The 27,998-nt window shown below is 51.9% G+C and overlaps 1 protein-coding gene across 1 annotated transcript in view; it reads right to left on the reverse strand.

Moving 5' to 3' along the window:
• The window catches only part of LOC146805425 (E3 SUMO-protein ligase RanBP2-like), a 427,039-nt gene that overhangs the window by 262,051 nt on the left and 136,990 nt on the right, over window positions 1–27,998 (reverse strand). Inside the window, exon 12 of the mRNA XM_085622638.1 lies at window positions 21,192–21,315. Within this exon, the coding sequence (XP_085478764.1) occupies window positions 21,192–21,315 (124 nt within the window). The remainder of the gene's footprint in view (window positions 1–21,191; window positions 21,316–27,998) is intronic.

Genomic DNA, 27,998 nt, shown 5'->3' on the forward strand with positions numbered 1-27,998 from the left:
CAGAGCACATCGTGGTGCGTAACCGCTGGCCTGAAGAGAAGACAGGAGGTGTCTACACGGAGCACCCGAGCAGCCCCGGTGAGTGGGCTGAAGCCTGGGTAATGTTGGTGCCAAGAGATGGCACGAGGAGGAGCCCAGTGAACGGGGCTCCCTAGGAACGAAGAGTGCCAGGACTTGCTTCTTGTTGGGCCAGTTTTGGATCCCTAAGTCCCCGAGCGGGGCTTCAAAGGCACTGTTAGTGCCAGTGCTACTACGAGAGGGGCACCTTTTGCTTAAGGAGTCCCAGAGTGGCTTAAGGGGCACAGTTGTGCCAGGGCTCCTTTCCCCAGCTGCACTGCAGGAACGTAGGCAGCTGCAACACGGGGGCATTTTGCTTCAGGATGAGGAGGGGGCAAGTTGCAAACCACGCCCCAGCGCAGTGTTTTCGCTGCATTGGCAGCCAGAGGGCTACTTGAGAGGCACTACAATTATGCCCGGACATTCTGGACAAAGGGCATTTGAGCCCCAGAGAAGGCCAGTTGGCCTGGGGACAGGTTGGCGATATTGGTAGAGCGCCAGGCTCTACGAAACTGCATAATGTGTTTATGCCTAATATGAGGATTGCCAAATGTGATTTATGCCCATGTTATTTATGCATAATGTGTTTATGCTAATGTGAAGCCTACAGAGGGTGCTTATGAGGCTTGGGCCTAATGTGTTTTATACCTACTGCGATGCAGACATAATACATTTATGTTACAGGTGGTAATGCCGAGGTCATTATTGTACCAGTAATTACTGGTTGTGTTTCATTTGTGCTACTTGTGTTTTCTAAAGTTCTGACAGTGGCCCCATTGGCGGTGTCCTGTGTATATAATCCCCTGTGAATATTGCCTAGTTTCAGTTGGCACAGTGTATATGTGTGATTATGATTCTAATGTGTTTTGGATAATACAAAGGCAATTCTTTTGATATAACCTTGTGTGGAGTTTCTTTTGTGGTGTGCCTAGTGTGTTGCTGCTGTGTGCGTGTGTTGGGCAAATGCTTTACACATTGCCTCTGGGATAAGCCAGAATGCTCGTGCCAAGCTACCAAGGGGGTAAGCAGGGGTTATCTTCAGCGTGTAACTCCCTTGCCCTGGCTAGAGTGGTGGTTTCTGCCTTGCTTAGGCGCATGCCCTAGCCAACCAGAAATCACATTTCTAACATTGGTTGTCAGCGGTGAGGATAGGACTTGCGTTTGCGCAGTACCACAGCAACAACTGGTTGCACTACAAACTCTGCATTTAGATAATCACAGGTTTGGGGATTATTTTTCCTGATTTTGATTTCTCCTAAAAATTTAATTTTTTAAAATTGTGTTCTCCTTTTCCACTGTGGGTTGTGTATCTTGCCAAGATGGGGTTAGTCTATAACGAGGATGACATTTTGGAGTACACCCGGGAGGAGTTAGAGGAATTCTGCAGAAAGAGGGGAAAACCAATAGTGGGTAACATCCTCAGAAAACTGCTCCTCTATGAAGCCCTCTGCAGGGTAGAACCCTTAAAGCCCTGGGGGGACCTTTCAGATTACCCCGCTGCATACCCAATTGGTGGTTTTGAGGGAGGTCCTGAAGAGTATGCACAGGAGGTAGAAAATGACAGGGCAGGGATGCCAGTAGGTAGTGAGGACCCCATAGATAGGGAGTCCCTTGCTGGGTCCAGTGCCGGGGGCAGTGCCCCATCCCTTTCCCTGTCCCCGGAGGAGTCGGTGGATAGGAGGAAAGAAAGGGAGCATCAGCTGGCTTTGGACACGCTCCAGTCGGAGTATGCCAAGGAGATAGCACGGCTGGGTTTGGAGGAGAAAAAGGCCTTGTTGGACCAGGAGCTGAGTCTCAAGGCGTTGGGCCTTGAAGAGGAAAAGCTAGAGACTGAGAGGGTCTTAGCGCAGGAGAGGATGGCGGAGGCAGAGAGGACCTTCGCCAGGGAGAAACTAGCACTGGAGGGTAGATTATCCCCGGAGTGTAGTTTTAGTGGTCTGGATTCACCAGTGAGGGTGGGGTTTAGTGGTGGCAGCAATAGAGTATCCAGTGTGGAAGCGTCCACTCCCAGAGCTCAGAGTATGGTACCTAGTTCCCAGGAAGAGGGTGTCACACCTGAAGGGTATAGGCTGAGGTTCAGGGGCAGAAGGAAACTGTCTCACCAGTCTTGGGAGGAGTTTGTGGATGAGTGTTGTGATGCACTGGAAGATTGGGTGATGGGTAGCACGGCAAATGATTTTAAGGGCTGTTCAATCTGTTTGTCAGAGAGCACATGTTCAGTAATTGTTTTCCGGGGTTGCAACAACACCTGTTGGAGTGTAGATTCTCTGATCCCAGGGAGCTTGCATGGGAGGCAGACCTCTGGGTGAGTGCCAGAGGGTCTGAAGAGGAATTGGGGAGTGATCTTAAAAGGAGTGGCTCAGGTATCTTCCAGCCCAGAGTGGTAGGAGAGGTTCAGAGTAGCCCAGCTAGGTCTCGATGTAGTGGGAGGGGTGTAGGGGCTCACGTCCTGCCTCAGCGAAGGAGTGAGTGTGGGCTGTGTCCCAAGGTGTCCAAAACCCAATCTCAGGGCCTAGGGGGTTCCCTAAGGGAACACCAGGTTGGGGGCCTAGGCTGTACTAGTAGGCCATCTGAGGGGGATCTCCTAGTGTCAGGAGAACCTAGAGCGTCTGTAAACGGAGCTCCAGTGGTTCTGGTGTCTGGCGGTGCCGCTCCTAAGTGGAGGGTGCAGAAGTTCAGATGGAGGGGTGAGAGGAAGATGTGTTCCCCAGTGGGAGAACCAGTGGGTCAGGGGAAAGCCAGAAGGGCTGAGTCCCCTAGGAGTGAGCATGGTGACGCCACTTCTGTTCTAGGGGGTCTTCGTGCACTGTCAGATGGACAGGGGTCGGGAGATCTGCGCCAGACAGACTGTCACGCAACACATGAGGTATAGGTTACCCTCAGGGGGAAGCTGTGTGTGCCCCCGGATTTCCTGGTGTGCCAGGCAAGTGTTCAACCGCAGGGTTTAGTCCCTTGGTTGGGAGGCCAGGTTCAGGTTCTCCCTGACCTGGAGGGAAGGGAATCTGTAATCAGTGTCCCTACCGTTTTGTCTCCTAGGGGTACCACTCCAGGTGAGAGGCTGAAGAACTCTGGAAGGGGGTGCAAAGGGAGGGATTCCTCGCCTCTGAGCCCGGTGCAACCGGAGGGTTTAGACCCTAGGTGGGGAGACCAGTTGCTGTAGAGAGGTCCTGAACTGGTGGGAGAGTTGTATTCTGAGGGTGCCTCTCCAAGGAGGAGAGTGCAGGACCCCAGAAGGAGAGGTAGGGGGGAGGAGAGCCTCGTCCGTGACCTCTGGTCAGCCTGAGGGTGCGGACCCTAGGTTGGAGGATCAGGGGCAGTTTAGAACTGCACTGATGAGAGGAAGAGTGGAAAATGGTTAATATGTGCCAGGGGTTACTGCCCCCACTCTGTGAGATGGCAAGGACCGGAGATATCTGGATGGCCTAGGGTCTGGTCGCGGACAACTAGGGAGTACCAGTGAGGTAGCTCAGAATGGCATAGAACTAGAGTGCTCCCCATCAGTTGCGGGCCCGCGTCTGTGTTCCATCGCCCAAAGCAGGTAACTCCATCAAGGTGGCGATTGGTCTGCCCAGCATTTTGGCCGGAAGGGGGTTGTGTTGGACTTGGCCCTTTTTGCAGGGTCATCCCTGAACTTTTGGCTTTCCTCCTGCCTTTTTTCTGACATGATCCCATTTCCAACAACCTTTCTGCCAGAAAAAGAATTAGTGATAAATTACTTATATATTTTTAAATAAACAGATATGGACTGAAAGAAAAAATTGAAGCACATTGATCACTTTGTGAATGTAGGGAAAATAATTAAGCAGGCCATTAAAGGGCATTTTTCATTGGAACCTCAAGTCAAAGAATTCCATGTCAAATTCAGAGTAATGATATATGCCTCTATTTGAAAAGAAAGAAGATGGGCAGGCAACAAAAATGTAGTACAAAATAATGTAAAACAAAAATTTCGTCTCAGCTCATGTTTATAGAGTCATACTAAATAATGCACATTAAAAGAACTATTGTTGGCAGGATTTCCAAAGAGGTGATGAGCCAAGCATCTGCTTTCAAGTATTAATCTGGTTGTCCTTGGCAGTTTTTTTCAATTATAGGTTTGTCAGGACCACTAACCACCACTCTGCAGAGGGGAAAAGGTAATTGCAAAACTCAGAAGATTACATTCTGACTCGAGTCAGTCACTGAAACCTTTACATGGAAGTCCTGTGTCATTTTCAGCATTTTGAAAAATACCTACACATTTTGAGCATGGGATTGTAACAAGGTGGCTTGTCTCTGGGTGTCGAAGATCGTGCCTGTAGCTTCACAGAACCTTCAATGCATAGTTATAGGTACTTTATTCTATGTACGATGCATGGAATATGGACCTATCATCCTGTTCTTGGACATATTTTAATATCAATAAGCTATTTGAGAAATTACAGTGTAAGAGTATTTGATTACTGCAGTTTAATTATGATATCATGTGCCATCTGCAAGAGTTAATTTGTATTCACTTGTGTATACCTGAAGGCTTAGTGAGGAAGACTGTTTTCAGAGTCTGTGCACTGGGGCCAGTTAGGCTTGCTGGTGTATGACAGAGTCTAAATTGCGTGTAGTAATACGCATTGGGAGGATACAGCCTTATAATCAATTTGGTTTTCAAAGGGAATGCAGCATTACATTTGAATAAAGGTTAAGAGCTGAAGATTTACAGTGTACACTTTGTCTAATTTGCATTAAAGTATAACATTTGATGGCAAATGCAACAGAATTTAGAAATGATATTCAGCATATATTTGCATGGGTCTAAAATTCTGATTTAAGGTCTATTTCACTCTAGCTGAATTCCTTCATATACACGTGTGAATTCAGTTTACTGAGTCTCACAGTAATTACACTGGCCCTTGATGTGACCAGGTTGAGTACAGCTAATGATGTGCTCCAGCTGGGAGATTAAAGGCCCGTTAGACAATAGGCCACATTTCGGGATAAATTATGTTCTGCTGCTGGAGGAAAAGGTGGGATTATGAATTCCACAGGCCGATAGTTCCACCTTCTTTGAATTAGGTCAGCAGGTTCCCTCAGCTTGAAAAAAAAAAAAGAAAAAAAAAAAAAAAAAAGAGGGTGACTCTAGTCTCCAGTGCACCTGGGGCCAATCTGAAGATTTACTGGGAAGGAGGAGATCTAGGGGTAGAGATCAGTATGGCAGAGCTGATCAGAACATATGCTAGAGCCAATTTGTAAATGTCCCTGTATGGAACACAGAGGAATAACACTCCGTTGACTGAAACCATAATAATAAAATATTTCAGTGGATGAATGATTTGGCAATATTAGATTAGGGGAGAACTCATCTATGACAATTCTTCACATCTCTTTATAACTTTGTGAGCAGGAGAACGGGGATTGGGAGAAAGAGGAATGCCAGCTGTGCTGTTTGACCCCAGTCAGAAGTCTGGGAGATGCCTGCTCATGACTTGCATCTCTGGACTGTCACTGGACTTCTTCCAAGTATTGTGATGTTGGTCTTTTAGTAAGTGAACTATGCCCTGGGGTGCATACTGGACCGACCACTCAAAGTGAGAGCACCATGGGCTCCTACCATTTGGAACTACCATCCAAAAAGGGTCTGCTTTGATATGGGTGGCTGGTGAAAGAGTGACAGCACAAAGCATGGTCTGCTGCCAAAGGCCCACGATGTGCTGCTCTGGGGTTTAAGTCACCCCTTGTCAAGAGAGCATCATAGCTGGGCAAGAGGTGCAGGTCCACAGCCCCACTAAAGGAGAAGCCATTTTGAGGAGGAAGCAGCAGGGGCCTGGAGGTTTTAAATTATCCTCCAGATAGGTGGGGCTGAGGTAAAGGAGAGACACTTTATTGCCTGTATCGAATCCACTTCGTGACCCAGTAGGCCTCTCACTGCCCTTCTTCGTGGCTAGTGGAGACTTCCTCAGCAACATGCGGAAAACAAAATGAACATGAATAACTTTTTTTAAAATCTTTTTATTAACTTTGCTCATGGTCTCACACAGAATACAACCAAATTCACAAGGCATAGGGGATGACACCCCTGCATGGTACATACGCAAGCCATCATAACAGGACAATGATATACTCACACTTGACCCCCCCCTCCACCACGTGATGCCCGATACCTCCGCCACGGCCCCCACACCCTTTTCCATTTTTTTCACACAGCCCCTGGACTTATAAATGATTTCCTCTGCCCTCTGGCACCAGTCCAGATCTCTGAGCCACTGGTCCCACTGCGGGGGCGCCTGTGCCCCCCAACAACTGGCAATATTGCGCTTCGCCACCCCGGCTACCATTGCCAACCAGATCTCATGGTACCTGGACCAATCTGTGGGTCCTTTGATCATGAGGAGAAGCCATTGGCAACTTCGCAAGGCGTCCTGCCAATCGTCGTCCTCAAGGTGGCCGATATCTCCCTCCCATCTCTCCCTGCAGGGACACCAGCGGGTCATGCGGAACGGAAGTGTCAGGGCGTACATGGGAGCGCAGGGCATGCATAAGGCGAAGGTAAATGCTGGGAGTCATGCAATTGGTATTCCAGTTGAAGATATTCGAAGGATCTAGGGGCATCTCTTTTCCACAGGTCACCCAGGTATTCTATTCCAATTAATTTCCAGCTCCTGAAGCCCACGAGCCCCTTAACTTCTATCAGATGATCCCCTACCCATAGAGGGGCCCTACCTGTCAGGGTACCAGCCCACCCCAGAAATGTATTAGCTTCCCGCCAGCATTGAAGAACCACCCAGTGTGCGAGGGCAGGTCCCCTCGCAACCGTCGTGAGTAGAGGAGTGGCTCGCAAGTACCTCCCGGCATAGCATACCTATCCACTCGATAGGCAGGTTCTGAACCTGGTGCATAGACCCAGTCATTGACCACTTGCAGTTGGGAAGCGCAGTAATACAACTGGACGTCCGGGAGGGCCAGACCCCGTCGTACACTCCTCTCGTGAGTTTTCGCATCGCTATTCTTGGGCTTCCACCCTCCCATAACAATGTTCGTACAGACTGAGATATGCGCCTAAACATTCCGCTCGGGACTGGGTACAGTGTATTCTGCAAGACGTACAGAAGCCGCGGCAGTGCCAACATTTTGAACAGCGCAGCACGCCCAACGAGGGAGAGAGGTAAGGACCTCCAGTGGGACACATCAGATGCCAGCCACGCCAAATGGGGTTCAAGATTTTTGGTAAAGAACTCTGCCCTATCCTTGGTGACATACACCCTCAAATATCTGAAGCAGTTTGTCACTATCGATGCCGGGCAACCCTTCGGGATCCTTGGTGGCGGACCCGAAAGGGGATAAATGAGGGATTTGGTCCAATTAATTGTGAAGCCAGAGTAGCTCTCAAACAACTCAAAGACGTGAAGCGCCTGTGCAATCGAATGGAATGGTCGGGCGATATATAGGACGATATCATCTGCGTATAAAGATATACGCTCTTCCCAGTAGTCGTTGAGCGCCAGGCCCCAGAAGGACCTGTCCCGCCTGATCCAGTGCGCCAGCGGCTCGAGAGCCAGGGCGAAAAGAAGCGGGGACAAGGGACACCTCTGTCTGGTCCCCCTGCTCAGGGGGAATGTTCAGGACATCGCTCCGTTTACCCTCACTCTCGCTAACGGCTGCTCATACAACAGTCGCACCCAACTACAGAAAACCGGGACAAAACCCAGCCTCTGGAGAACCATGAATAAATATGGCCACTCAATACTATCGAAGACCATAGATGCGTCTAATGCCATCAGGGCCATTTGAGCGTCACCCACCGCCATTTACAGTACCCCATATAACCTTCTCAAATTGTGCCAAGTGCTCCTATGGGGTATGAAACCTGACTGGTCCACGTGGATTAGGTCTGGTAGGACCAACAGCAACCTCGTCGCCAGGGCTTTGGCCAAAACCTTGGCCTCCACATTTAGCAGCGAGATGGGCCGGTAGGATGAGTACAGGTTTCCCAGCCTTATGGATGACAACTATCGTAGCTTCTCGCTGATCCGGCGGGAGTTTTCCCACCTCCCTGGCCTCAAGGAACATTTGCCGTAATGGGTCGATAATCACACTACCTTGACTCTTATATAGTTCAACAGGGAGCCCGTTGGGACCCTGCGCTTTCCCTGCCTGAAGAGAGTTGAGGGCTTCACCGAGCTCCGCCCCAGTTAGATCGGATTCCAGACGGCCTGTTTGCTCCTGAGAGTGTGGGAAGCGCAAAATCGCGCAGAAACTCTTTGCAGTCCAGCTCAGTCCTGGTGCAGATCGGGGAGTAGACCCCCACGTAGTAGGACGCAAAGGCCTCCGTTATGGCAACACCCGTAGTCACCAATGACCCCGACCCATGCTTCACTTCCGCCACCCAGGATCGCTCCCGATCTCTGCGTTCGAGCCACGCCAGCAATTTCATGCTCTTGTCTCCCGCATCGTAAATCCGACGTTGATTGGCAAGGGAGTAGGCTCGGGCCTCGCCCTCGGCCAGCGACCGAAGTTTCTTCTGCTTGAGGGCTAGAGTGTGGACTAGGTCCGGCGAGGGAGTCCCGCAGACCCTTCGCTCCATGTCTTCGATTTCCTGTTCCAATTGCCAAATCTGCATCGCTTCCTCTTTCTTCTGGGCTCCAATCAGCGCTTGGGCCTGGCCCCTTAGGACCGTTTTATACGCTTGCCACAAAGTGAGCTGGGAGTCGACCAAACCCCGGTTCTCAGCAAAGTATTGTTGAAAACATTCCCGTAGCTTACCCGTTATGGAGTCATCCTTGAGGCGCCATGGGTCTAGCCTAGGGAAGGCCGCCCTGGCGGTCACTGCCCCCCTCAGGACCACGCCTACCGGGGAATGGTCCGAGATTCCCCGGTTCCGCAAAATCCCTCAGCCGGTCCTCTTGCGTGAAAATGTGATCTAATCTGGAAAAGGATCCATGTCTGGCTGAATAGAATGTGTAGTGCCTTTGGGAGGGGTGATGTGAGCGCCATATGTCACTAAGGCCCATAGCTGTAACGAAGCCCCTAAGGCTCATTTCCCCCCCTATTGCCCAGTCTCTCCCCAGAGCAATTGTAGTCGGCATCCATGACCGCATTTGTGTCTCCTCGCAGCACGAGCGTTCCCTGGGGGAGGCCCGTCAAGTGCGAACCCAGCTTCTTAAACGTCGAGGCATGCAGGCCAGGTGGCACGTAACACGAGCTAAGAACTATTAGCCTCTCCTCCCATCGAGCGGCCACCGATGCCATACACCCAGAGTCCTCCGTCCAGGTGCTGGTGATGACCACAGGCAGGGTGTTTCAGACAAGAATCCCCACTCCCCTGGATCCGAACGTGAACTCCGAGTGAGCCACCATCTTGTATCCAAATCGGTCTAAGGCCTTGCACCTGTTCTCTCGAAGGTGTGTCTCCTGGAGGAGCACTAAGTCTGGGGAGTGTCGCTTCACGTGCTGCAGCACTAGTTTCCTCTTAATCTTATTGCCCAAACCGTTGACGTTCCACATCCAGCTACTTATCCGCGCCTGATCACCCATGCCCATACAAGGTCCCATGGTACATCGGATCTATCCTCATCTTTCCATGCCTGCCCCCCTGATGCCCCAACCACACATTTGAATGTGAGCCGCCATGAGCTAAACAAACTACCCCTCAACCCTAACCTCCCCAAACCAGACCCCCCCTCCCTGCTAAGTGGGCCCCCAACCACCCACCCATACAACTTGCATAGTGCCTGTCGCCCCATCTTCCCGGAGTCAACCAAACTTGGAAACGGGAACCTGCAGTCCGCAGAAAAAGTCATACTGGATTGCCGGAGTGCACACCCCAATTTCGAATAATTCAACGGACCACACCTCTCCCCCCCCCAGGCCCATCCCTCCCTCCCTCCCAAGCCTGGATATAAAAACCTCCTGCCGGCATAGGTAAAAACTATTAAACCTCAACATCGCAACTTTAACCGAGTGACAAGCAAACCGCCTCAGAGCGACCCGCCCAACATCCAAGAAAATACTCAGACTCGGGCAGTATAGCACCCCCCTAGCCTTCACTAAGCCAGCACCCCGTGCGGCCCTGAGCTACTACAGTCACTTTATAGGAGTTTGCTCGCTCTCTCTGATTTCTCGTGGCGGTGTGCGTTTAGCCTGGACTTCCTGACCGATGCGATTAGTAGCTGATCGACGAGGACCACTCTGGCGGCCCACTGTTCGCCAGCCCTCCATCCAATCGTTCGCCTCTGCCGGAGAATCAAAGAAGTATGCCTTCTCGCCGTCCATAACTTTGAGTCGCGCCGGGAATAGCATCATATATTTCACACCGTGGTCACAAAGGGCTCTCTTGACCCCCTCAAAGAATCTGCGCAGCCGTTGGACGGGCAACGTGAAGTCAGGGAAAAACGAATGGTGGCGTTCTCCAGCTGCAGATCTCCGGACACTCGCGATGCCTGCAGGATGGCATCGCGATCCCTATAGTTCAGGATGCGGGCAATGATGGTGCGCTGGGGTGCGCTGGGGTGCTGGGGTGCCGGGGTGCCCCCCCCCCCCCAAACGCACGGTGAGCCCTTTCCACAAAGAAAAAAATTGGAGAGACGTTTCGGCTTTAGGTGATTGAGGATCAGGTCCTCCATGAAACAGTCTATGGACGGGCCCTCCATTCCCTCCGGAATCCCCACGATGCGGAGGTTATTGCGTCGTGCCCGACCTTCCTGATCCTCCAGACGAGCCACAATGTTAGTTTGATTTTTGGTAAGTGAGGCGACCTGCTCCTCCAGCCTCTTCATTTTGGTCTGCAAACTTCCAATACCGCTCTCCGCCACCGCCACTTTTTCTGACATCTTGCGGAAGTCTGCGCGGAGCAAGTTGACCTCTTCCGTGACCGAGTCTAATTTGGGCTCCATAGTGCCACGCATGTCCTTAATTGCCAGCATGATGTCTCGGAGCGATGGGTCAGGTCCGTCATCCTCCGCCCCGCTGTGCTGACTCACTCCATGATGGCCCTCCTCTCTGCCCATTGCAACTGTGTACTTGTCAATTTGATTGGTTTGGGCTTGCGCTGTCAGCCTGTTGCGGCCCATGACTGAAGCCCCGCCAGAGTAATCAATCGGTACACCAGACGCCAGAGCCACCCGGGCTCCCCCTCCGTCCAGAGTCTGCACTAACCTCTTGCCGTATGGCCGGCGCCCCGGCTGCGTCAAGCACCTAGGTCAGGAGGAGATCCCTGGTCCGGCAACAGGCCCCGAGGTCGAGCAACATCCAAGCCGCCCACAGGCCTTTCCCGGCTGCCCCTGGGGCTCCACTCGCACTTTCTGCTGACGGAATGGCCCGTCCGGCCCAGTCACCTCCGGGGCCCCCCAGCGCCCCAATGTACACTGCTAGCGGAGCTCCTCTTTTAACCCAGTCCACCAGTGGCAATGCTGTCCTGCGCCGTGACCATCAGCGCAATTGCAGTCTGAACTAAAATGGGCCCTAGGGGGACCCAGGGACGCCCCTCCGATAGGCCCCAGCACACTCTACGGTATTCCAGGGGTGCGTGTCTCGACTCCACCGCTCCCTCTGGGCGTGCCCCCAAGCGGGGTAGGGCGCAAGGCAACACAACTCCAACACTCGCCCCAGGCTATGGGCGAACACAATCGGCTTCACATCCACCGGGTCTGATGGCGCAGAGGCCTCGACGAGGCCCGTCACTCCGGGCCCCGCTGTAACAAGTGTCAGTCTCTGCCCCCGCCTGCCCGCAGTCTTCGCCAGCACCACTCACTGTCAGGCCACAGATCCAAGAGGCCAGCCCTGGCGGCCCAGCACTGTTGCGCCCGGACGTCTCTGCTGCTGCAAACTCCAGGCCTCAGGAGCGCCGGCAAGCCCCCGTCCCTCGGCGGGCCGCCACCGCTAGAACCGCCAAGATCTCGCCCCCACGGGGCTCTCCTCAGGGCACGCCTCAGCACCTCTCGTCAATGGTGCTGCACTACGACCGGTGTATCGCCCCGCAGCCGCCCGTTCACAGCTTACCGGGCCCCGCTGCCGATCCCGGTCTCTGCTGTCAGCTCCGCAGCAGTGGGCGCCATGTTCTATCCGTAGCAGTCTCGGCCCAGGCGGTCCAACAGAGCGCCAGTCACGGCGCGCACTCCGCTGCCAGTAATCGCCTTCGAGGAGCGCCCACGCGCCACTGTCACCTGAACCGAAAGCCGCAATCTGCACTCCACAGCGGCGCAGTGGGTTCGTCCTCGCTACCAATCCCGCTCACTCAGGGAGGGCGGGCGCCATTTTTTCGCTACAGGATGCTCCGTCCGGGTCGCAACACCCCCGCAGCCAGACTCTCGTGGTCGACTTCAAACAACGCCGATGACAGCCTGCCGCTTCTCCTCGACTTTGCGCGCTGGTAGGTATCCATATTTCGACGGATAATGCCGGATTTAGGGTGATTTGCTGCGGTATGCTAGCGCAGCTCTCTTAGTGTGCGGCCATCTTCCTTGGCTGCAGGCCACGCCCCGATGAATAACGGTTTTTGAGATATCCTAACTGAAAGTTGCATTTTGTGAGGACTTTTTTTTCCCACTTCCCGGAGGTGCTCTGAGGTTCTAGGCAACAGTCGGTGGAGGAAAATATCAAGTGTAATCACTTGCTTCAAACATATAGCCTTCTTAAGTTTGGCAGTGTGTTAATAGCTTTACTGTGTTGAGCATGTTCAACAATATCACCCTTGAGAGCCCTCTGAAGTGAGAGACACTGAAGGGTTTTGAAACTGTAAAAGGCAGTATTCTTGATGATACTTCTGTGAGGAGACACCCTGGTGGAGCAGAGTCCACCAGCCCCAGTCGCACCCAAACTTATGCTGCTAGCAGCCATATGCAGTAGGGACTGGCTAGGACACCTTGACGCACATACTTGGCAGTCCACCCCATCCTAAGAGCACAAACAAAGTTTCCTTCCTCCAGCTTCGTCTACATCGGTGGTGACCTGGAGACAGGACTAATCGCTACACACACTTAAAGACACTGAGTGAGCTCTGATAGGGAGCACATGTGAATGGTTGGGGGCATACGGAGAATGTCAATTGAGTATAGGGCTGATCACGAAGGGAACCACACCAAAAGTGTTAAGGGCACTGTGCATGCAGCCATAAAGCAGGAGCCTCGCTGGAAGAGCGTCGCTCACAGACTCTGAGCATTTCAGGTTGATAGGTTACCCAGGAAGCAAGAGAGGAAAGCAGTTAGAAATTGAAAGCCCCCGTTTTAATAATTAAGGTCTGCCTGAGATATGATTTTTCAGTCTAGTCAGATACCCAATGGTATTAAATTGGTCTGGCTAAAAAAGCCTTGGTCCCTCTCCCAAGGGACACATTGTCATTGTAAAGGCAAAAATCACATGCTTCGTCATTGGGCTGCCAAACTTTATTTGCATGCCGACGATATCCTTGGCTTTGGCAGCACACTGGTATGGCTGCTTTACTTTTGTTGTCATTTAACCGAATAGCTGAATGGTGCAAGTGGACAAGTCAAAGGCATTAACTGTGCAGCTAATATTCCCACTGCAGAACTGTTTGAAATATTTTTAGAAAATAGCTTTAAATATTGTATTGTTTGGCAACCAGGCTCCTCGTCATCCATGACTGGTTCACTGGGGGGTGGTCTGACCCGGCGTATCAGACTGAACTTAGAGACATGGACTTCTCGCACATCCAAGCCTACCTATATGGGGCTCCCATACCACAGGTGATACCACAAATCACAAGAGCCATCCTGGTGGCCTGGCGCTCCGTCTTGCGACACACGTGCTGGGACAAGCGACTCACTCAACACACACCTCTCTGGCAGGGCACATGGTTGCGAGAGACGGCGACCCTCACAGGCTTCCGGCAGTGGGACCACGTCTGGATTTCTCTCCTTGGGGATGTGTGGGGGGGGGGGAATCACATCAGGGCCTTCCCTGACTTGCAGCAACGCCATACCCTCCACACCTCCCAATTATTTAAGTACCTGTAACTCCGCAATGCCCTCGCTGCCCATGCCCCAAAAGGGACATCTCTACCAGAGTTTAGCCCGTTGGAAGGACAGGTCATGATGGGAAATCTGGAACGAGGAGGGGTGTCTCGGATATACCGCTCCCTGGTGAACAATGGCCCAACCACTTTAGGCTCGCTGCGGGCTCGCTGGGAGGGATGGCTGGGTCCCCTAGAGGACGCAGATTGGAGCGATGCCCTCATGGCTCCCAAAACCGTCACAACCTCATCTAAACTCCGCCTTATAAAACTCTATTATTTCCACTTGGCCTATCTTACTCCCGCACGATTACACAAGGCAGGGTTGCGCCACTCTCCGGACTACACACGTTGCGGCCGGGCTCCGGCTGACTTTTACCATATGGTCTGGTTGTGCCCGGGCCCCGCCCTGTTCTGGTCGGGAGTGGAATCTGAGCTCCCATATACCTTGGGTTGGCAGGTCCCCCATGACCCCCTACGCCTTCTCCTGGGCATCTTTGATGGCTTGGACGGCTCTAGAGCGGATAAACACTTTCTGGGGAAGGCGGTCGCTGTGGCCAAGCGAGACATTGCTGCGGCCTGGGCTCAAGCCCACCCCCCTACCCTCCGAAAATGGCGCCGAGGGGTGGACTGGTGCACGGCCCAGGAGGAGCCCCTCTTTGAGGCGCGTGGCTGTCCAGCGAAATTCCACAAGGTTTGGCGCAAATGGTTGAACCTACTGTTTTGTGGCAGAAATCGGACCGACGCCATCGGCACACCGGTGGCTGCTATCTGGTAGTGGCGGTAAGGGCGGGGGCCCGCACATCCTTCCCCCCCCCCCCCGTTTCTTGCGCCCCCTGGGTCCGGTGGCAGACTGAGAAGCCCCCACACCTTGGCACCCTTTGAGAGCGGGAGACGGACGGCGGTGCTCTGAGGCCCCCTATTCTCCTCCCCCCTTGAGTATCCATCCGGGGGGTGCCGGCAGTCATATCGGACTGCGAGCGGGTGAGTGGTGACACCGAGGGAGGTATATTGCATCGGAGGCCCTACGCGTTCAGAAGAGACCGTGAGGTCGCGGCTTTCCCCCCTCTCTTCTATTCCACTGATATTGGAGGGGAGTGTGTTGGCGTCCGGATGTGTGGAGGATCCCTGTGGTGGCCACGGCGCTTCGCCCACCTTACCCTTGGTATTCAGCTGAGCTTGGCGCGCTGCCCCTGGGGACACTCCCGCACTAGAGGTGCGACTGGTCCCCACGGGTGAAGTTGGTGGGGGACAGCACTGGTCGTTAACACACAACATACCAGCCGGCCTCGACGCTGTGGTGTCTTTGGCATTCCCCCTCCCTCTCATCATCTCCCCCCCCCCCTCCATCCTATGGTGAGGGGTTCGGCGGTCAGGTCGGACCGCGGGGAAACCCATCAGCGCTGCTGGGGGGTGCGTAAGCTCCAGAGGATGTTGCGGAGGACCCTCGCTGAAATCTGCTGATTGGTGGGGTGGACGGGATCCCTCGTCTCGGATGTCCATATGTGAGTGGCCCACTGGTTTGGGTGGATCTTCCTCGGGATCCCTAGCGGCAGCCCTGGGCAGTGGTTCTCCTACCTGACTTCTGGAGACAGGCAACGCTCTACTGATCACTTGACGACTGCCCGGACGGGGCTGAGAACTATTCAGAGTCAGCCATGACACGAGATAAGGGCGGCGGAGGGCCACCTAAACAGGGCCCTATTGACAAGTTTATGGGCCTGGGGGCCGCTGGGGGGGGGGGGGGCAGACAATGCAGCACTCCTGGCGGCCATTACACAGTCCAGAGACATGTTAGACCCCAAGATAGGGGCAGTGGGTTCGGACGTCATGCTATTGCGGCAGGATCTGCGGAACGCCGTGTCCCGTATTACTGAGGCCGAGACTCGTATTTCCAGAGTGGAGGATGATATTACCACGCTGAAGAAGTGGGTGGCTGTGCTGGAGACCACCCAAAAGGGTCTTGCACTGCGAGTGGAGGATGCGGACGGAAGGGCAAGACGCAACAACCTCCGCTTTGTTGAGTTTTAGAGGGCTGCGAGGGGGGCAACATGTAGCAGTTCCTTCCACAGTGGCTAGAGAGTTGGCTTCCACCGGATTCGATGTCCCGCTGCTTTGTGATTGAACGTGCTCATCGAGCGCTTATTCAAAAACCTCCCCCTGGGGCCCGCCCAAGACTACTTATCGCAAAAGCTTCTGAACTATCATGACAGGGATGTTATTCTGAAGCAGGCACGTATCAAAGAACCCCTCCAGTACGATAACGCTCGTATCCTAATTTTCCCAGAATACACGAGGTTGGTTCAGCAGCAGCCAAGGCAAGCTCCTGTATGCCCTACTGTATCCTGCTCGTCTGCGAGTGGTCCATCGCTCCCGCACCCATTTCTTTGACTCATCGAAAGAGGTGTTTAAATGGACTGATGAAACCGTGCGGTGCGGGCGCGGACTCATACACCGCCGGGACGAGAGTCTGATTCCTCCTTGTCGGGGGCTGCTCGGGTGGGTGGGGGCCCTCGGAGAAGTCGAAGGGTGCCAGAAGGTCGAGCTTCAGGCGCTGCTCTCTTTCCTGTGGTGCTGCATCCCGGGCTGGCTCGGTTTCTGGCAGGCAGACAGTGAAACCCTCAAGGACATACCAGTGAGGAGCGGAGGCGGAACAGCCTGTACTTATTAGATCGGAGAGGCTCAACTATGGGCCGGGTCCGTTAGTGGACCTGTGCGACTAGGGGGAGTGTTAGCAAAAGATGGGCTGTGAGTTGGTGATCCATTGGTCGGGACAGGCCTTGTCCTCCTGTTGGGGGGCGCGGGCCGTTCCCGCCGCTACAGATACTTCATCGTGGTTGAGGTATGGGGTGGGGGGGGGGGGGGTTTGTTGGGAGGGGGGTTGTTTTGTTTGTTGATCGCACATCACGGCACAGATAGCGTGCTTGTACTTGCACGCCGAGTCGGATTCCACATCCCCGCACACACAGTTACAATACCACACAGCAGGTATACCCCATAGGGGGCAAACGTCCCCGGGCTCTCGCTGTGTTATCAGCTGGAATGTGAGGGGAGCCCTCGATAAGATTAAACGCGGGGCCTTCAACGATATGGATATCAACAGGTGTTCCACTCCGGTTTTGTGAGGGGGTCCAGAGGATTACCTATCTTAGTTCATCGTAGGGCTCCCTACGTACACAGTAGGCTTTAGACCGACACCCATGGGTGCTACATATTCTTACAAGGCAAGGTGGAGGAAGATTCCCTGATCCTGGGCAGCGTCTACGCTCCTCCTTCATTACAGTGGAGCCTGGTGGAGCGACTTACGGCTATATGGGTGGACATGCCGGATGGGGTGGCGATGGTTGGTGGAGATTGGAATGATGTCATGAATTTGGGCATAGACCACTGGAAAGAGAGAGAGGGGTGTTCCAGAGGGAGGCGGCACCACAAGGATGCATTCGCTAGCGACAGGGCTTGACTGGGTTGATACCTGGCGTCACTTGCATCGGGACGATTAGGAGTTTACTTACCTCTCGGCGGTTCATGACTACTTCTCTAGAATGGACTACATTTTGTCCCCCGAGTAACAGTGGGTAGGGTGATGGGGGCAGAGATTCTCCCGCGAGGCCTTTTGGACCATTTCCCAGTGGCCATCACCAAACAGATGGGGCGGAAGAGGCAACCGTTTAGGTGGCGCCTGTCAGTGTGGCACTTGCAGGATGAGGACTATAGAGAACGGATGTGCGATGCTATCGATGAGTACCTGAGAGTGAATGTGGGGTCTGTGATCAGGGTCGATTCTGTGTGGGAGGCGATGAAGCCTACATTGAGGGGAACAGACATATCCTGGTGCGTAGTGGCTCGCAGAACACGCAGGGAGGCGCTTATCCAGGCTGAGGCTGGTATCGAAGATTTTGAGCGTCAGGGGCGAGAGGCAGGAGGCGGCCAGGCCCGGCGCCAATTGCTCTTTGCCCAACAAAAGTATGCTGCTACTGCTAGACAAGGCCTGGCTGGCGACGTGCAGTAGAGTGCATCAATGGGGGGGCAAATCTAGCAAGATGCTCCACCGACTCTGCCAGGGGGTGTATCATACCCAGAGTCTACCGGGCATATTGGGCCCAGAGGGCGTGCCACTCACAGACTCACGAGCCCTAGCGGAGAGTTTTGCTGCATATTATGCAGATCTCTATGCCCCTAAAGAATGTTTCCCTGCCGCCACGGTTGATGGTTTCTTGTCTGACCTTCCGCCCAGGGCTCTATCAGATGCAGTAAGAGAGAATCTGGAGCTCCCGCTGACTGACGAGGAGCTGGGAGCTGCATTAGGAGAGCTCAACTCCGGGAAGGCTCCGGGACCTAATGGGTTCCCCAGTGAATTTTTTAAGCCGTATTTCCTACAGTTGGGGCCTCACTACCGTGCAGTGGTGGAGGAGGCTCGGGGTCATGGCTCTCTCCCCCCGGATTGGAGGCATGCGGAGGTGGTGGTGGTCTTTGACAAGCCCGGCCGGCCGCCGGCTCAACACACGTCCTACAGACTACATTTCCCTCTTAAATGTGGAGGCCAAAATTCTGGCAAAGGCCCTGGCAAATCACCTACTGCCCCATATAGCCGCTCTAGTGCATCCCGACCAGGCTGGTTTTATGCCTCAGCGGGCGACTAGACAGAACATTAGGCAGGTGCATGTCGTAGTGGAGCTGTCCAGCGCCTGGGTGCACCGGCAGCGCTGTTGCTTGCGGATATGGATAGGGCATTTGATTTGATACCTCTTCGCATTATTACAACAGTTGAACTTCGGGCAGAGGTTTATTTCTTATTGGACTCTTCTATATACAGACCTTACAGTGTCGGTACGGATGGCCGGCGCGGCCTCGTCCGTGTTCTCTATTGGGCGGGGGGTGAGTCAGGGATGCCCCTTGTCTCCATATTTATTTGCCCTTGCAATGAGGCCTCCGGCCGCGTGGGTACAAACAGACACACAGATTCAGGGATTTGAGTGGGCCCAGGGGTTTTCGGACAGGATTGCATTGTATGCGGATGATGTCCTCTTCTTCCTCACAAATGTGGACAGAACGGGGCCACGACTCCTGCGAATAATGCACATTTTTGGGGAAACTTCTGGACTTTATATGAATCCCCGCAAGTCCATGTTGTGGATGCTAGGGGGTCGGGTAGATTTAGGCGCTTGGGCATCATCGATTCAGCTGGCGGCCGGAGGACTGAAATATTTTGGGGGTATTTATAACACAGGTGCCGGCAGTCGCTTGGGAGAGCAACCTAGTACCAGTGTGGGATCAAGTGAGTGAAAATATGGTCCCGCATGCCACTGACTATATATGGTAGATCAGCCATATTTAATATGGTCGCGCTTCCTCGCCTTCTATATCAGCTACAGAACCACCCCTATCCGATTCCCCCTGCTGGTTTAGGCAGGTAAATGCGGTCCTTGGGCAGATCTTGTGGGATGGGGGCAGGATACGCGTGGCCCTGCAGACGTGCTTTCTATCTACCTATTGTGGGGGACTGGCATCGTCAGATATCCTGTCATACTATCAGGCATCTCATTTGCTCGTATTGAATGAATGGTGGTATGGTGACCGGGAAGACCCGGCATACGCCGAGGCGGCTCCTGGGAGACCACTCCTGACACAGGGTTTTATACTCTGGACCGCTGCGGGGATCCTTGCCCTCAGCAACGAGGGTTGTGTTCCAGATCTGGAGGCAGACGTTGCGTAGGATGAGGCGGTGGAACACGCTAAACGCTGGAGACTCCCCTATGGGATAATGGGCAGTTGCCACAATTAGCGGCCTTGCAGGGATTTCGGGCCTGGGATCACATAGGGATATCGGTCCTGGGTGACGTCATGAGGGGTCTTGTATTAAAATCCTTCCAGGACCTGCGGGCGTAATTTCATATGCCGAGGTCCCAGTTCTACAAGTACCTGCAATTTTGGCATGCTCTGCTACCCAGTTTGGCGGGACTGGAGACTTTGGCTGAGTTTAGTCCTCTGGAAGCCAAAGTTTTTATGGGAGAACTACTGGATCGTAAGAACTCAAGAATATATCAAACCCTGGTTATTCACTGCTCTTCCACGCTACAGAAACTCCGGGAGGATTGGGAGGGGGATCTAGGCCGTTTGGAGGAAGAGGATTGGGTGGAGGCCCTGGCTGCCCCGTGAGGAGCAGCCATAGCGATGCGCCTAGTTCAATTTAAGTACCTACATAGGGTCTATTATACACGTATGCGTCTGTGGAGGGCGGGGTTGATTGCCTCCCCTGTGTGTCTTCGCTGTGAGTGGGAGGAAGGTACATTAATACACACGGTTTGGCAGTGTCTCTCTTTAGATCGTTTCTGCAGGGGGGTTTTCAATTGCTTATCAGAGGTGCTGGGTTGGGATCTTCCACGCTCGCCGAAGCTAGCGCTCCTAAACATTATGGAGGGGATAGGCGGCAAGGTCTACAAACACCATTTGTTGCTGTTGGGTCTTACATTAGCCAAAAGGGACATAGCGAGGGCGTGGAAGGCACTAGGGCCCCCCGCATTAGCCGCCTGGAAGAATGGCTTGGACTTTTGCATGGGCCTAGAGAAACCCATTTTCATCGCCAGGGGGTGCCCCCTAAAACACTTTAAAATATGGAAAAGGTGGGCGGATTATAGGGGATTGCTACTAGATCCGGTCCCGTTAGAAAGGGACCTGCGTTTGTAGGATGGGGTTTATAGGGGAGGATTCAGAGAGAGGGATGGAAGATGGAACCCTGGTGGGCATCTTTATTCTAACATTGGAATGGCTCCGTCTAGAGAGGGTGTATAGTGCAATCGAGGGGAGGGTTGGGGGGGTGTGAGTTGGATTTTGATTGTATTGCCTTTAATTTCTCTTTGGTATTATTCTGTAAAATGTCAAAGTCAATGATAACGGTTTCGATTTTGCGGATGTACCTGGGGTACAGGGCCCTGCAGTATATGTGCCACTTGACAATAAAAATTTGTTTAAAAAAAAAAAAAAGTAAAAACGTACCCTCCTAGATATGTAAAAAGTGACCATTCAGGCTCATTACTTTGCATAGTCATTGAACTCCGAGCAGGTTTAAATATACTTACAAGAGTACATACAGGGGGGATCAAGAGATCTCATATATACACACACACAAACACATATGCATTTTTATTTTTTATAAGGGGAAAAAAAAAGAAAAAAAACACATTGACATATACACACAGACCGTTTTATGAAGATTCCGTGCCCAGTGTATGATGACAGCAGGTTGGAGCCCATGCTTTTCGAGTGCTCTCAGAGTAATTAGTTCATGTTGAAGCAGTAGCCTCAGTTTTGCTGAAGCCCCTGGCCTAAAAAGAGACAAAGAGCAGACATTCAAATTGCAATCAGCACTGCTCGCCTTATTTTACCCTTTAAACTAAAAAATAATTATAAAAAAGTAAATAAACAGATTTAATGCAGTTCTCCAGTGCGGATTATGTTATCAGTCCTTACATTGCACAACAATACCAATTTACCACAATGAAATGAGTACAATACATTAACCAGAATAAGGTTTGACATTTTCAGTAAACAAAAGTTCAAACTAAAAATCCATTATTAAATGTCACCACAATGTCTCCCATGAAAAGTTCTGCAAATGGTTCCACTCCTTACTTACAAAGCTACAAAATGAAAACTAAGAAGTGGCAACACACGTCAGCATCAGCACAAGGAAAATATTATAGCCTTAGTATATCTGTCTTGTCTCCAATGATGGGTCTTTCCCATGGTTTCATTAGCGTAAACTGACCATTGTATAGGAACAATGGTTCCTTCAGAGTCATTTAGATAAATGCATTAGTTGGAGGAAAAGTGGATCTATCACAATCATACAAAACTGGCAATATATAAAGATATGGCACAAGATCGAAATAATAAGGGCAGGGAAACCTATGTTTGATCCCGCTTGGCAGAAGAATTCTTTTCTCTCCTGCCAAGCGGGAGCAAACACAAAGTCCACTCCCAGCAGGTGGGAGCTTTAAAAATGCTCCCACTTTCTAGGAACGGACTTCGGATCTGTTTGCCTGCCTGCAGTGATGCAGGCAGGGAAACGCATCAAAATACTGCTACCGCCCAGAGGGAACAACATTAGTACACGTCCGGGCGGGAGCAATGCCGTCCCCCAATGCATGTTTGGAGCTAGCTGGGGCCACAGGGCTCCCCATGAAGCCCCACCAACAAGTATATGGTGGGTGCCCTGGGTGGGCACCCTCCTTTAAGAAATGCGGTGCCGGGGGGTGGGGTCCCAGGGGCTGATAGAGACATGTGGAGGGGGGCCAACAGCAGCTAGGGAGGGGTGCTGCAAAGCCCCCTCCCATTCATTTTTAGAAATGGCCATGGGGGGGGTGAGGTACCCAGGGCCTAACATGGCTCGGGGAGGGGGCGGCACCGCCCCTCCTACCCTTTATTTAAATGTGTGGCCCTGTGGGATAGGGTCCGCAGGGCAAAAAAATACCCAGGGAGGGGTATTGGTAAACCTCCTGTTTAATCAAAATAAAGGCTCTGGGGGACGGGGTCCCCAGGTCTCACTAAGCTCGACAGGAGGGGGGGGGGGGGGGGGGAGCACGCACACTGGTTACTCTTCATTGAAAACATTTATAACATGTTCAATAACTCTACACACCTATGATGCATTAGGTGCACGTGCATTTTGTAAACACTTACACTCATTAGCTGGACAAAGGCTGTACAAAATTAGGTAGCAAATTAATATGGAGCTACCCTTCCCTATGTAAACTGTAAAGCAAACACACTCAATGAATGAGGTCATAGAACATGCTGCAAATTATATATTATAAATAATATTCATAAATATATGCTACAAATTAATAAGTGCAATGTTCTATGACATCATTTATGACATCACTGATCTCCCTCCCTCAGCAAAACTCCTCCCAACATCCACGGCCACTAATACCTCAGCATGCAACCTCCAGCGATAGATCTCAGACTGCGCTGACACTCTGGCCCTCCTGAAGCAAGCCCCAAACAAGCAACACTCCAAGAAAGACAGCTGGTTCTCTCCCGCTCTTCAAGAGTCCAGTCGCACCTATAGACGGCTAAAGAAGAGATGAAGGAGCAGCAAGACCCCGGAAGACCACTCAGTCTTCAAGACCACTGTTACCGCACACCACCACCTTACAAGGACAACGAAAAAGTGCCCCTACAAGAACGAATCAAAAGCAACACACTCAAAAGTAAAAAAAAAAACTAAACAAATCTCTGTGATCAAAGAATTTGCCAGACCAAGCACAGACACAGTAGACATTCCACCCTCCCAAGACCTCTGCAACAACCTCGGCACCTACTTCCACAGCAAGATAAAGGAGATACACAACCACTTCGACAGCTTCAACACCAAAGACCCTCCTACCACACTTGTAGCCACCGCATCCTAAAACACCAGACCTCAACAGACCCTACTCAGCTGGACTCCCCTCACTGCCAACGACACCCTGAAGATCATGGAAAACATCCAGTCTGGCGTACCCCCTGCCCACACCAAATCTTCAACAGAGCCGGCACCACCATCGCCCCCAAACTCTGGCGCCCAATCACTTCTGCCACCTTCCCGGAAGACTTGAAGCAAGCAGAGATCAATCCCTTGCTGAAGAAACTATCTGCCGACCCAAAGGATCTTGAGAACTTCAGACCCATTTCTCTTCTCCCCTTCCCAGTAAAGGTCAATGTGAAGGCCGTCAACACCCAACTTCCAGAACTTATCGAAGCAAACCACATCCTGGACCTCTCCCAATCCTGCTTCCGAAGCAACCACAGCACCGAGACAGCCCTCCTTGCCGCCACAGATGAAATGTGCACACTCCTCGACCGAGGTGAAATAGCAGCCCTTATCAGCTGGACCTCTCGCCCCCTTTGATACAGTCTCTCACCACACCCTAGAGACAAGATCCACTAGGCCGGCATCTGCGACAAAACCCTAGAATGGATCCGCTCCTTCCTCACAGGACAAACACAGAGTCAGACTACCACCATTCCACTCGGAACCCACAAAGATATGCTGCAGAGTGCCTCAGGGCTCCTCCCTGCTTGCAGCCATCAGATGAACCACGGACTCAACATAGTCTCCTAGGCCGATGACACCAGCTCCCTCACCAACGAACCCATAGCTGCCAAGAACAACTTCCACGACGGATCAAGTCTGTTGCCACCTGGAAGAAGAACAGCTGCCTCAAGTTCAACTTGGAGAAGACCGAAGTCCTCATCATGAGCTCCACCCCCTCCGCCTGGGACGGCTCCTGCTTGGCCCGCAACACTTGGAACCCCCACACACCCACCGACCACGCAAGAAACTTCGGCATCATCTTGGACCCCTCGCTCATCATGAACCGCCAGATAAACACAGTCTCATCATCCTGCTTCCACACCTTACACCTGCTCTGAAAGATCTTCAAGTGGATCTCCACCGAGTCCAGAAAGATGGTCACCCACGCACTCATCAGCAGCAGAATTAACTACAGCAACGCACTCTATGCCGGCATCACCCAGAAACTCAAGAAATAGCCGCAAATTCAGAACTCCTCAGCTAGACTCATCCTCAACATCCCCCGCCACAGCCACATCACCGGCCACCTGAGAGATCTCCACTGCCTCCCAGTTACCAAAAGAATCATCTTCAAGCTCCTCTTACATGCCTACAAAGCTATGCACTACGTGGGACCTGCGTACCTCAACCACTGCCTCGCGTTCCACGCACCCACCAGAGACCTCCGCTCTGCCCATCTGGCCCTGGCTACTGTCCTGCGTATCTGAAGGTCCACAGCCGGAGGAAGATCCTTCTACTGCGTCGCAGCAAAGACCTGAAACACCCTGCCCCTCCACCTCAGGCAATCACCGCCACAGCCTCAATTCAGGAAGGACCTCAAGACCTGGCACTATGACTGAACCACAGCACCTTCAACAGACCAGCAGCACCCCCGCCCCCCTCCCAGCACCTTGAAACCCTTACAGGTGAGCAGTTGTGCTTTACAAGCCACCAGAAGTGATGGGTAGCTATCATATTACTTAATTTTGTAAAGCCTGTGTCCAGCTGATGTGTGTAAGTGTTTAGAAAATGCACATGCTCCTAATGCATCATAGGTGTGTAGAGGTATTGTACACGTTATAAAGGTTTGCAATGAAGAGTAATCTAGTGCACGTGCCCCCCCCCCCCCCCACAAGCCTTGTTTTTTACAGTAGGTGTGTATGTATGTACAACCTACCTACTGGCAGTTTTGTACAGCATGTGTGTGTGTGTGTATGAAATGAATGAATATTAAATGTATAAAGCGCTAACGTAGCCCAAGGGAGTCAAGGCGCTACAGAGGACTGGAGTCAAGGCGCTACAGAGGACTGATGTGCAACTGTATAAAATGCTCATATTGAAGTCTGTGTAAAGAGCCAGGTTTTCAAGGCCTCCCCATCTAACCTTTTCATACCTGGGAACTACTAGCAAATTCTTGCTAGCAGACCTAAGCTGCTTGGTCAGGGCATAGCGCTGGAACATCGCTTTAATGGCATCAGGGCCTAGGCCGTAGTAGGCATTATGGGTCAGGCATAGAGTCTTGAAGAGAATTCTTCGATCCAGAGGTAGCCAGTGCAATGAGATGAGGGAAGCCGAAACTGAGTGGTACTTCGGCAAATCCATCACCAGCCTCGCTGCAGCATTCTGCACTAACTGTGACCGTCGCACCAAGCCCTTGTTAATGCCCAGATAGAGGGCATTACAATAATAAAGTCTGGACATTATCAAGGCAATCACTGCCTGCTTTCGTGATGCAAACAAAAGGAACTGGGAGATTTTTCAAAGAAGCCTGATTAACCCAAAACAGGTGGACACTGTTCTGCTAATCTGAAGGTTTAGGGACAAAAATGTGTCCACTATAACACCCAGATTTTCCCCATGGTATACAGGGCATGGGCAGCTGCCTAAGGTATCAGGCCACCAGTCAATTGACCAGATGTCATGTTGGTTACCCAAAATCTTGTTTTTTTCCCCATTCAGTTTAAGATCGTTTTCCACCATCCAGGATGAGAAAGCCTGCATGCAGTTTTTGAAATATGCGGCAGATTCCCTAATGCTGTTGGTAATGGACACCATCTTTTGTGTGTCGTCAGCATAAGACAACACCTCAAATCCAAAGGATCTAACGACCTTAGCCAATGGGGCAACGTAGATATTAAAAAGTGTTTGGCTTACAGAGGAGCCCTGCGGAACTCCACATATCAAAGGGTTTGAAGCAGAGTAATATTGGCCCATTTTCACTATCACTGACCGCTCATTAAGGAAGGCGGCAAGAAGCCCAAGGGCCGTGCCCCCGATCCCTATCTCCTTGAGGCGCCTCACCAGCCTCAAAGGAGACAGGGTATCAAAAGCTGCGGTAAGGTCAAGAAGAATCAGCAGGGTAGTATGTATAACCTACCTACTGGCAGTACACAGTAGGCATAGTTAGGACCACGTTTCCATAGCAAAAGCGTTTTTTTACTTGGCTATATCTTTAGCACCGTTTGATGAAAATTTCTGAAAAAAGTGCCCAGGTGAATCTTATTGCGCATGGGAAGCTTTAGGGTGATCCGTCAAGCATGATCCCCAAAAAATGAGGGAGGGGTGTGGGGGGCTTAAAAGTGTTTTTCTAAATGTTAATTCCTATAGAGATTTTAGTCACGTCTACAGCCCGAACCACTGGATGGAATTACACCAAATTTGGTAGAAAGGTAGCTCTTGGTCTAGAAAGAACCATTTTTGTTATTTGGTGTAAATCCAGTCAGTAGTTTGGAAGATATTAAAAAATATAATATATATTTTATTTTTATTTTATTTACATACACACTTAAGAAAACAAAGGTTACAGGGACGTTATAGTTCGGAAATAGATTTAGAAAAACCTTTGAAATTTACTGAAAAAACCAAAGGTTTTAGGAACGTTATATTTTGGCTCAGATTTCACTCGTACAAAACCAGTGAAATTCGGCAGTTAGAGTTACTCAAGCTAACTATAACTTGCACATCTGCAAGGCACCGCTTATGACCTCACATATTACATAACTCATGATATGTTCAGTGAAATCACTGATGACATCTCAAGTGACATCACTGATGACACCATCCAGTGAGTGTAAGAGTTTATGATTGTTAAACATATACACTAAGGTACTATAAAAGTTAAAGTAATATACTAGGTGAACTATTAATGAGTGATACTATTTTTAATATACATCATGTGAGTCGCTGTGTGACTGTACGTATCCTTGTGCGTATGGTGTGCGAGTGGCTGTATGGGTGTATAAGTGGATGTGCAAGTAGCTGCATGGGGGAGATGCTATGTGAGTGACTGTACTAGTGAGTGGGTGTGTCAAAGGCTGTATGGGTGGGTTAGTGAGTGACTATGAGTGGGTGTGTTGCGACTGTATGGATGAGTGAGTGGGTGTCTGTCCCAGCGCCCCCCCCCCCGGGCTGATGTAGGCTCCAGGGACCCCAACCCCCGGCCTGTACTTTGGGTGACCAGGGCAACCACATTTTACACGCTGCAGACAGGGTGGGGGGGGGGGGGGGGGGGGAAGGATCGTGAAAGCCCCCGCGGTCCTGGCTGGCTCCCCGCCTCCTGCTGGAGCCTGCATTGCCTTTACACACAGGGAGCTGCTGACATGTAGCTCCCAGTGAGTAAAAGGCAAATGTCTGCTCCGCTTTGAGCAAGCAAGAAGGAAAAGCTCTCACTTGCCCAAAGCGGAGCAGTTTGCTATGGCGCTCCCGACTATGCCATAGCAAACTGCAATTACCCAGGGCTGGGCACCCTGGGACATTGCTGGAGCCGGCCCTGGAGGGTGGTGGTCACCAGGGCCATGTCGAACTTCAAGGGAGGGGGCCACGTGCCCCCCCCCTTCCTTCCTTGAGTAGGGCCTGCTCCGGGGAAGTGGCAGTCCCCGGGGCTGAGAACGGCCGGGAGGGGTCCTTGCGCCCCCACCCCATTTCTTTAAAATACAGTTTGGCCCCCGT

This window comes from Triturus cristatus, chromosome 8 (assembly GCF_964204655.1).
Source record: "Triturus cristatus chromosome 8, aTriCri1.1, whole genome shotgun sequence".
NCBI classification, from domain to species: domain Eukaryota; kingdom Metazoa; phylum Chordata; class Amphibia; order Caudata; family Salamandridae; genus Triturus; species Triturus cristatus.